Here is an 11,785-nt window from a genome sequence, read left to right on the forward strand (position 1 = left end):
TTCGTCGTCTCATGGCGGCACGAGAAATTTGGTCAGGTTATGGCCTGTCCAGTGGAGTTAGAGCAGTCTAGTGTGGAACAGACTCGTGGACCACCTGTGAAATCGAAGATGGGAAGAGATAGAAAATCTTTTTGAAGTTTGCTGGGAAGTGCTTACTCTGGACTATCCTGGAACAATAACTTCACTTCACCCGAGTTACTATTGAAAGCCTACTGAACAAACCTACGTGGGTATACACCGATTCCGTTTAAAACAGGTTGATCTGTTTGATTTATAGCCTGGTAGATGAGATCCTATAACGGAAAACCGAAATCATTCGGCTGTAACACCCTTCCGGTGCTTAACTGCCATGCCACTCGAAGAAAGCACGACGGTTGGGATACTGTCAAGTTGCCCAGGCCTAGACAGAGGAAATCAAGATGCAGAGGTTGGGTTCCCCGCATGAACATTTCTTGTTCAATCAATGAAAAAATGAGGATAGAAACGTCCGCAATCCTTTTTCTTTGAATATGCATCTCCTGGAACCCGATTAGTGGCAGTGTTCAGTCATGACTGCAAAACTGGGTGGTCACATAGGCGTGTCGTGAGATCTACAGTTCAGTTGATGTAGACTACTACAACGATTAGGCTACTTCTAGTGAGACCAATACGACAACCTGCAACATACATCAATACTAATGGGAACGACTGTAGTACAGTAATAATCAACGCTGGTTACAAAAGGGTACTACGTTCTCATAAAAAATTCAGCTGCTTCTAAAACAAACTGGCATTTACAGCCACACGATACGCAGCTATCAAGTGTTTAAATCAGACACATGAGCATATCTTCCGTTAAACTGTATTGAAATTAAAACATGTTTAAGCCTTGTCAACCAGTTCCTACAATGCATATTTACATGGGATACTCAAATGTGCAAGAAACGCGTCGGAACTTACCTTTGAGCTATATTTGAGTCCATCACATTTGGAAGTTGACTGAAAGACGGATCATTGAGTAGGGTCACAGAATGATTGCTCTCCGATCTTAGTCCCGCTGGCGAAGACACAGGTGTCTTTTCGAATTTAGAGATGAGGTCAATAGGAGTTGCATCAATTTCGTTCATCAAAAGCGCCATCCCGGGTACATAGATAAGAGCATTGTCTACTGGGGGACAACCGGGTTCAGCTGGAACGGATTCTGGAGCACAAGAGACAATTTGAGCTTCTGAAGAACACACAGCCATGCTGTTCGGACCGATAGCGCCCTCGGTTGTCTGGGTAACCGGATCTGTGTACATGTGAAGTTTTCTTCGTGCTTTGTGGGTAGGTTCACACTCTTAGAAAGAAACGAAAAACCGTTTGATAGTGGTCATTTCGCCGGTGAAGGAAAATGATCGCAATAGTCTACAGTAACAACGGAACATGATATTAATGAGAAACAACGAAAATACTTTAACCAAGTTCTTAAATAGTACCTCTTCAGGTAACTGAGACAAACGAGGGAACAACGGTGGGTAAGACAGGGTGAAAAAAAGTACTGGGCTCACTGTCAAGTATTTAGGTAGGGTCATTTTGTAAACGGGTCATTCTGTAAACGATACAATCGCTAGTTAGGAAATGCTAGCAGATAACTTGCGATCTGATAACAGCTTTCTTGTGACAAAGTGATGAACAGAGGTGAGTTGCAACTTTCACAAACAGGTTTATGAATTAATGTATTATCTCGTTCAGTATTTATCACTTGAGCGGTATTCATCAATCTTAAACTAAGTAGAAGACACTTCGTCTTCTCCACTGCCGTAATTGAGTGCGTGGTCATCAAGTGTTCGTTTACCGCCTGCCTGCGATTGCCAAGAATGCCAGAAGACCGACATGTGCAAAAAACCCTTATCCCAAACCATAGGTCTGACGGAAGCAAGCTAGAAGCCATCGCTTCTATCGCACCAGAAGCCGTCAGCAGTCTGGACACGGACCCGAAGTACGTCATTATTAGGGAGAAATGGCCTAGTCCCACACTCATTAGAGTACCTGGACCCGGGTTATCGCTTCGTCCACACAAAGCATTATCGGTACACACCAGTGTTCTATGGAGATCCTGACCCCAACTTAAGGATATCTACCACCACACTTAATAACCAGCTCTGCCTACAGTTGGTGAGTGGAATGCTAATGTGGAACCAGTCGATATCTTATACACATATCAGCAATTCTGAGCTAACTTCGAGAACCAATCTACTGCTGACAGATGAGCTAGTCTTCCTAGAGGTAACATCGGGCAGGCCGTGTGCAACGAATATCCGCCAAGCCATGTGCAGTGTCAGCAAGTACTTGGGTTGAAAGGAACTGTGAATGTGCTAACCAATATGCTCACCGGTTCTGGAGGCTGATGTCTCACTGAACTGATGCAAGCTCGAGGCAGCTGTGATTAGAGTAATGACTGGAGGGCCCGTGATGTGAACCCAAACCTAGCATCTCCACTGCTTCTGTCTGAGTTTGGTTAATCTGGCACTGTTTCAACCGTCGTGCTTCCCTCAGACGGCACAGCAACTAAGCGCCGAACGAGTGAATTGATGCCTTGGTACACAGCGATGCAAAACAAGCAGAAGCTCACAGAAGTACCACTGTTCCCCTTTTGAATGCCCCTCGTTGGTTCTTCTAGAGTGATTGAACCTCAAGGAATTAAATTCTAACAGCGAAGATATCGAGATGATTGGCAAACAGCGATGAATTGTTGCTCCGTCGTAGGATGCCGATTCCCTGGATGGGGTATTGGAGACCATGATAGCCATTGGCTAACAATAACATTTCTGGCAACCTTATTAAAATTACACAATCATTTGAACGCGTTAGCATGGATTTTAAACGCTCACTTCCATCGAATTTCCACAAATACCTTTTAACAATGATCGACGAGTACTCCCATTTCCCATTCGCCTTCGCGCGTACGGAAGTGTCCTCATCCACTGTGATCAAGTGTTCTGACCAGTTGTTCTTTGTTCTGGATGCCCTCATACATCCGTTCTGATCGTTATGGAGCTTTCATGTCAGGTGAAGTACAAACGTTTCTTCACGACAGGAGTGTGGCAACCAGTCGAATTATCCCATACAATAGACGCGGTAAGGCATACGTTGAACGGCTTAACGATACTCTTTGAAGTCTATCAATGTGGCGTTGAAGACCTAACAGCGGGACGTTACTGAGTGAGAATGCGTGCTTCTAGATAACTTGCACTCTGATCGCTCCTTATTTTGTGCCGCTACTAACACAACACCACAGTGCAGCGGCTCCTGGAGGCGAAACGGCACTAATACACGAATCAGTAAAATTATAGATAATGTCCTACAGTAAGTCACAGACCAACAAAGTGGTTGACCATAAAATCTTCGAAACCGCGACGCCTGATCTATATTCTCCTGACAATAAACCCTCCGGCGGAGAAGGATGTTATCTACTAACGTGGTGTTAAAGCCATTTACTTGCTATTCATTAAACCAACTAATTATTAATGTTTTTGCTGGTGTACTGAAATTGTTAGAAGATTAAAACATATCATTCGGTGCTCCTCGTTCCCTATGTCTGGTTCAATTATTCGAGTGCACAAAAGCTAGCCCATGTTGGGGGTGACGAGATGTGCTGTCAGCATGGACAGTGCAAGGCTTAATGAGTGAACATATGTTTGGAGCTACGGCTCACCCACCGCCCTGATGTTTTTGTCTTCAAGGACATGGCTCAGTTGTTAGAGCGCGAATTTACTGACCGGAAGGCCCGTGGTTCGAACTCGACTTACCCTGTCTAGGTTTGGCAACCTGGCAGTATCCCAGCCCTCGTGCTTCCTTCGGGTGGCATGGCAGCTAAGGCAGAAAAGGGTGTTACAGCCGAATGACTGAGTTGATTGGTCAATCGCTAGTACTAGAGCTTGATCATTACTAGGAGTAGCTTCATTGGACCAAGTAGTTGCCATGCTGCTGGACGCCAGCACCCGTCCAAACATGACCATAAAAGAACCAACCATCACCATGCTGCTGGACGCCAGCAGCACCCGTCCAAACATGACCATAAAAGAACCACAGTTCTTGGCGTTGTTCTGGGCTATCGCTCCCAATGACCGACTTAAATCAATACTGCTAATGCTTTCGTATGTGCCGAAATTTCGTTCACCGAGCGCATACCTTGAGGTGGCTGTCTGGCTCCAGTGGTTTAATGACCTCGCAGAACACACTTAATAGAAAGTGATTCCAGCAGGTTTAGTAGGACGGGAGGGGAGTAAACAGAAAGCGAACAACAAATACAGGTACTATGGTCTGGAGTTAAAACCACACTGCCCTCTGTGATAGAAAGGAGTAGCGAGGTGTATGCTTTGGGCGAACGGCGTTTCTGTACTTCTAGGAACAGTGATCTGTCTTCTCCCAAGGACGATTTAGGAAAGGTTGGCACAAGAACGGCACATTCTGGTCGTCCAATCATCATTGATCTACCGAGCGCGGTCAAAAAACTACATCCTGCCCACAGCATTCACTGTACGCAGCAACGTCGGTAGTCAGCCTTCTACGCCCTACCTCCTGCACACTAGGACTAAACCAACTGTCCACAGCCATGTGAATCGGACTTCTGATCAAGAGGATACAAGCAAGTCCACAGAACAGGCCTTTAAATTCCGCCACCAAAATGAACCAGACTTTTGAGCTACGGGTTTACGGCGGGGTGTATTAACCAAACAGTCAACTTCGGACAACCCAGAAGTAACTTCTGTCCATGCGGTCTGGAGCAAGTCCCTTTTACTCACTAGTTTCAACTCCGATTCATGTCAATAAATTATCACCATCATTTGACAGCAACTTCAATAATTTAAGACACTTATGGCGGCAAATTGGCATACCCAGAATCTCAGTGGACGGGTGCATCAGGCTACAACACGGGTTGTTTTGTTGTAAGGCTGTGAGACGTAGCTTCGCGAGCAGTCTCTAGGTATTCGACAAGCGTTGCCTCAGGACCATCGCACCCGTTGGATGGCACCGGCAAATTCACAACAACTTAAGTGTGCAGCGGAGACTTTAATCGAGGACTTCATCCCGCGCCAAAAGCTGCGGTGGCTCGGTCATGCATTCAACATGCCGAATAATCGCCTGCCAAAATACGTGTTGTTCCCCGTGTACAATTTAAGGTGGCGCAAGCAGAGAAGTGAACCTTTGACTCGGCCGAGGAAAATGGAATGAATTACCAGAAGTCAGGGTACGGTCAGGGCGGCTCACCTTCGATGATGAGGTCCGCATGATCTTACCAGTACACGGTTGGAGAAGCTGCTACTCGTTGAGACTGCTACTCGTTGTCAACGGCGTTCTTATACGTAGTTTCTGAAACAGCGCCTCAGTGGCTACAGCGTGAATTTACTGACTGGAAGGTCTGTGGTTCAAACCCGACCTGTGCATGTCGACTTCCCCTGTAGAGGCTTGGGTAACCTGACAGTATCCCAGCCCTCGTGTTTCCTTCGAGTGGCATGATGGCAGTTAGGCATCGAAAGGTGCTACAGCTGAACGATTGTTTTAATCCACCTTTGTAATCGCTGTGTTATCCATCTGTTATAAGGCGTTTAACGCTCTTCGCTCTGCTGATGTAATATTTGGAGCTGCCGGGACTTAAGGACTGTGATCAGCTGTACCCGTAGCTCCAACCACTGGGCCCTTTGACCCCTGAGCTAATGTCGTCATGAACAAGAGGTCAAGTAACAGCTAGCTGAGGGTCCTTACCTGACGGTCAGTAATGCAATTACTTATAAAATGAATACCAGTTAAACTGAAGTTGGCAAGGTAATTGGTATCGATTGTACCCCCAAAGTGCAATCCAACCACGGCTTTATAGCCTACGGAAAATTCATGAACCGGATGTCCCGTTTCAAGCAACAGTAGACGGAATAGTTTCTCCTCCCGTGAGCTGGCCAGAGTTTTGTAAGGTATTCGAAAAAAACCTCACCGGAAAATCTAATACCTATTTTTGGGATTCATTTGACCTTGCCAATAAAGTAACGGGTATCACCGTTGAGCCAGATGACATCCTTGTATGTTTGAATAGCAGTTTGTTATATACAACGGTGGTTTTGATAGACATACGTACGAAGAATTTGGACAGAAAGCTCTAACCGGAATCTCATACTCACTCAAGATATTCTGGCGTTATGTAGGCGACACTTTCGTCGTGATAAAACGAGACAATGTCTGCGAGCTTTACAACTATCTCAATGAACCGGGTGCATACATCAACTCTACCGAGGTAGATTCAACCTCGAGTACACTGGCCTCTTCAGGCTATGACACATAAGGCCAGAGGAAACTTGTACGGCAGTGAAGCATCAGTGCCAACACTGATGTTGCTGTCATTGATGATGATGATGTTGATGAGAGGAAACTAAAGACCAGTGTCCGACAAGCCAACTGACACGGGGGCAGTCTGCCCATCGGAAGTCAGTGTTCGCTAGTATTGCGTCATCAATGTTTAGGCGCGTAAGGGTTCTGTGCAAAGAAGCTGATTCGACAGCTGTTCAAACTGAAATAAAGAGCAAACTTCAGGGTAGTGGATACCCAACTGGCTTGACTAGGCGTCAATTTCGAAAAGTGTTGGTGCCGGTAGGGAAACCCAACAGGGAATGGATCGGGACCGTTGTTATCCCATATAAACCAGGGACATCGGAGGTCGTTCGAAAAATTCTAAACACGGGTAAGATAAGAGTAGCTTTCCAAAGGGGGAACACTGCGCTCTTCACTGGTGCAATTGAAGGATCGCCTCCCGACAAACACATCCAGGGACTGTGCCTACAAAATTAAGTGTAACGACTGCACTAAGGTCTGTACAAGACAGGCGGCCAGTGAACTTAACGCCAAGACCGGATAACATAGGGGGAAAGTAAACAGACCGCTGAGAAACGCAGATGAATACCGAGCGTTACTGAAAGATTCGAAAACTGTGGAACATGCGCTGGACAGGGGATACAAAATTTTTTAAAAAAAGTTGAGGTTTTGAGGCGAGGACTACGGCCAGGTCACAGAGACTGATGACCGAGGCACTAGAGTTCTCCAAGCATCCTAGTGTTAACAGAATCGAATGCGTGTACCTGGCAGGCGTGTGAAGGACGATTTTGGATCAGTAGAGCTGACACGTGTTGGTGTGCGGTTATCAGAAGGAGTAGCCATAATCTGAATTGCACTTGACCTCACCCACCTTCCCTCCGCCCAACTAAGTTGTCGTAACACCTGCAAGCCCACGAACACCAACGAAATCTACCAGCAGCAGCCGCGGTGAATCATCAGTAGAAGCGCCTTGAAGTGGAATATCAAAGAACCAAACCAGTTGGAACTAGTTTGAAACTCACACAATCCACTCCTCCCAACCACACTAACCGACAAGAACCGTTAATTGACACTGATCTAGTGCGCTAACATGATTGTGTGCTTCAGAGTAACCTTAAAAAAGGCAGCAAGGTGACTTCCGAAGTCCAGCAATTAATAATGAGGTGTTTACTGCTGTCACCACAAACAAACGAGCACACAGAAGTTGCCGTTAGGTGTGGTACCAGCGGACAAAGCTCTCAGTTCTACTGCCAGGGCTTGAGAAGGGACCAGTCACCATACGATATATTAGGACGTGAGAAAGATGTGAAATGTGTGAATTGCGGCGTCGACAGTAGCATGTTTTCCTGATGTATGTAGGAAACAGTGTGACCCGGCTGGTAGCACCAAGCGACGATCGATGTGGAATGACACTATTTTAGCTGAGGTTTATGGCTGTACCCGAAGTGGACTACTGTCAGGCTACCTTGACAGGGGGCGAGTGGGTGCCTTATTTAAAACCTTTCGTGTAAAGCGAGGCTAAAATGCGGTGGGTGGGTACATCCATACCACCACAGTAGTACCGTTATATACTAATGGTGTGTCCCCATACATGTTCCAACCCTTAAGTTGGAAAAACAGGAGACAGCATTCGTCCGTCCTCTAACCACTAAGCAACCTGGTATATGACATTGCGGGTGCTGAAGTGAAACTTCACGGTATAGCCCAATAGGCAACAGAGGAACGCAAACGGTCACAATAAGGATCAGTGTTTGCAGCGAAAAGAACGCAAAACAAAACGTTTTCCCTTTAACCACCTCGTCATCTAGTGATATATCTGGTCTCTGAGATTCGTCACAAGAAGCAGCTAATAACAAATATATGAGACTTCAAAGAGTGAATTGTGGATTATTTGACAGGGGACCCAACAAGCGTATGAATCTAGTAAAATAATCAAAGTCTTATTTTTCAGCGGTTTTACGCGTATCGGGAGATTGTTTCTTTGTATGGGTTTCATCTCCGTAGTCAGGACTGAAGGTTACGGTTATGATGGACTCAATTGACCACTACTAGTTATGAGCACCCAAGCTAAAAGGGTTAACGTGTTTTGATCCATCGAAACCGAAGCTACTTCCGGTCCCAGTGCTCAACAGTATACGCAAGCGTTCCGCACCACCATAACCCCTTTTTACTGCTGGGCATATTGGGAAGCCAACGATGGGTAAGAAACGCATCAGAGGCATGAGAATTCATGTTAACCACAGGAACGGCATGGAGAAACTGGTAATCCAGTTTTGAAAAATGAAAAATATAGTAGCTTACCAAACTCCACAGCCCGAGTGAGGGAACCAGTGTAAGAGGAGGTGGGTGATGGAGCAGAGGACGGCGTGCGAATATTACGAGAGACCTTCTGCGAATGCTCATGGTTCTTTGGCCTCACGGAAGGAATATCGTCGCGACCGTCGAACGACTTTTGCTGAGAATTCATAAATACTGTGGGCATAACTGCACCACTGCTTGAACGGCTTTGTGTCAAGCCACTGAAGATGCAGCGACCTGAAGTGTACGCAGCATTTTGACGGGTAGGTCCTATTTGCGCGATTGCAGTTGTGGTGAAAGACTTTTGAAGGATATGGATGGGTCGTTCCTCTGACACAGGTACCAGCGATTTTTTCGAGGAAAAAAGAGAGCTATTGGTAATCTTTTCTTGTTTGCCCCAGCTAGTGGACTGTGAATATCTGGGACTTGGGTTTGTAGTACATATGCGCTTCGCACGCGATGGAGTTGCATATTCATGGTCATTCCCGATTCCTGTTTCCCCTCGAAATTCTAGGGCGACCGTGGGACGGTTGGTTGGCTCAGAACAGCTGGGAAGTGATGAACTATGAGCAGAGGCCTTCGTGGGTGTGAGAAATCGGGCACGTCCTGAAATACTAGAAATGCTCACATCGACAGGTTCCTTCCCATCGACTATCAACTGCTTCGTGTCTGATGGCATCTCATTTAGGTTCAACCTCAAATCGGAGAAACCAGAGCCGCAGAAGTCCGAGCCCACGTCGTTCTTTGACAAACGGACGCGCTTAGCACCAAATGACCGCCGGCTTTCCTCAACTAGGTTTGGAGAACTCGAGGAGTGAAACACCATCCGATGATAATCGGAATCCAAAGAATGCTGTACACTTAAGTTTCTGTTTTTCAGAGCATTATAATTGCTTGTCATGTGTTGAGCGACAGAAGCCCTGCGGACGACAGTCAGCAAAGGACACAAATGGAGGGACAGACCCTTGGGGAACTGTGCTCTCTGAGTGGTTGGTGAGTGGTCGATGATACACGTAGCCTGGATGCGGATGTCTCCCACTTTAAGTACCTGGCCTGCATTCGGCGGTGAGTAAACCCCTCGTCAGCAGGTTTGAGAGCCAGGACGAATTTCCATGTCTATAAGGGTAAAATATTTGCGGGGGAAATTCCAAAGATTAGCATCCGTGTCAGGAAATATGGCATGGTAATTTTACGGTAACCTTAAGGCAGTAGAGCAGTAAAATTAAAGCGATACCTCAAAAATGTGTAAGACTAACGCTGTTCTCAGACATACGAAAACCGTGAATAAAATGGAACAAGGATCATTTCTGGCTCATAGGTGAACGGTCCCGGAAATTCAGAAGTATCACTAAACATAGACAGCTACGAAAAGCCTTGAGCCTTACCGTTCGGCAGGCACGACTTTTTGACTAAGTATTTTGCCTTCACGTTTCCAACTGAAACGGCCGTCGCGGCTTTTTGAGTCGAAAGTCAGCCAATCAACTATTCGTATTTAGTCAACGCTGACTGCCGGCGTAAGGAACAAAGAGCCACAACAATTGAAATGACGCGCCACTTCAACACTTAAACAATTTCGAAGGGGAGTGCATTTCGACTAACTCGATCGGTGAGCCCATGTGTGCGTGGAAAAAGAGACGGCATGAGTACACACGCGTCCTTTCGCGGTGATTCATGAAAATCTCACAATATGCCGACGGTGGAATAATGACGACCTGACGATGAACGACAAGCTGGTCGCCAGAATCCCCCAGGGTGGCATCCATGCTACTGATGCACTCAAGCTATGTGGAGGTGATGCATAAAACTTTGAAAGAGAACCTGCTAATGTAGCTATTATTCCATCCAAAGGTGCTTCCAGGCTGTGCCCTAACGAATTCACAATAAAGAAAATTACTCGGTAAGATCGGACCCAAGTGAATATAGCTACAATAAACTCAGGATGTGGTTGGCACTCTTCGTAGGTCATCTGGGTTAGCCATCTCAGAGCGTTATGGAAAGGTAAAGTTACACGAAACACCCGTAACATAAAACTGCTGACTGCTTCTGCGGCCTTATTCGGTCACCACTCCCTCGGAATGGAATAAGTACTGATGGCACACGGTCGTGTTATGCAAATTCAAGTGGCGGCCGATAGCCTGAATGCGTTTCTGTTTGAATCCGTGGTTCACCAGACAAGTAGGAATCCAAATACTCGTATCATTCTCAAGTATTTTATCAGAATTGGGAGGCTGGCGCAAAGCGTTAATGCTATTGAGATGGTCGGAGGTTCCTGGGATCGCTGCGCGACAGTTCAACCCATCAAACGGGTGCTCTCACTCAGGAGGAGTGGGGCTTTCCGCTGAGCGCAGATATGAATCGCCTTAAGTTGGTGGGAGAAAAAGGCTAGGCTTTGCGGTAAGAGAAAGAGAATACTAGATTGTTCTCCGAGCTAGGCAATCCGAGTGCAAACGTTTTCTAACCAGCCGAGGTGACACCGTCGGTGAGCTGTCAGGGAGCTCGGTACAGTTTTGACACTGCTAAGTGGTTGCGCATCGAGTAATGGTGCGATTGTGCTAACATCCCTGCTGCCAAACATGACTTACATCCTTTCGCGATTGGATCCTCGGCAGGGCGGTTCAATCGGTGAGTCTGTTATTCTATGAACTGGTTTGTCGAGGATGATGTAACTTGTGAGCTGGGTCAATCCCGCTATAAATAACTGTGCAGTGTGGTTAACTGCTGTTTATATAGCTCAAGGGACTCTCCGAATCAAGCAGTTTTCAGTGAATAGCGCCCGTCTTTTTGGTCGCTGCAGCTCAGGGTTGCGTAAAGACTTTGGGATTGTATCTGAAGGACGGCGTTCCGCAAATGCAGGCAATGCATGACGGCGACTGCCGCTTCACGGATTCACGGATTGGTACACAGGATCGAGGCTTTCGCCCAAGTTTCCCGTGTCGGTTTCTTTCTTATCGATCAGTGGCTGTCGTTCACCTGAAAGGCACAAGTGAAAAAAGGGTGTAGCACTGCTCTTTATGTTCTCAGCGCCGGGCAGTATGATTGCCAGCGCGAGGATTCGCATAAATAAATGTCTAATAGTGCTTTAAATTGGGTTCTAGAAGGAGCGTGTACAACCATCGGAGGAAGGTCATTCCACGCAGCTACTACCCAAAATGAAAAAAATTTGTCT

General features: G+C 46.4%; 1 protein-coding gene across 1 annotated transcript in view; it reads right to left on the bottom strand.

Annotated features, from left to right (window-relative positions):
• T265_14664 (hypothetical protein) overlaps positions 1-9,637 on the bottom strand; it is a gene marked incomplete at both ends in the record, with an annotated part of 32,021 nt that extends 22,384 nt beyond the window's left edge. Inside the window, 2 exons of the mRNA XM_009174673.1 lie at positions 940-1,318; positions 8,623-9,637. Of these exons, the coding sequence (XP_009172937.1) occupies positions 940-1,318; positions 8,623-9,637 (1,394 nt within the window). The remainder of the gene's footprint in view (positions 1-939; positions 1,319-8,622) is intronic.
• Between the last annotated feature and the right edge of the window lie 2,148 nt (positions 9,638-11,785).

This window comes from Opisthorchis viverrini, assembly GCF_000715545.1.
Source record: "Opisthorchis viverrini unplaced genomic scaffold opera_v5_234, whole genome shotgun sequence".
In the NCBI taxonomy this organism is placed as follows: domain Eukaryota; kingdom Metazoa; phylum Platyhelminthes; class Trematoda; order Opisthorchiida; family Opisthorchiidae; genus Opisthorchis; species Opisthorchis viverrini.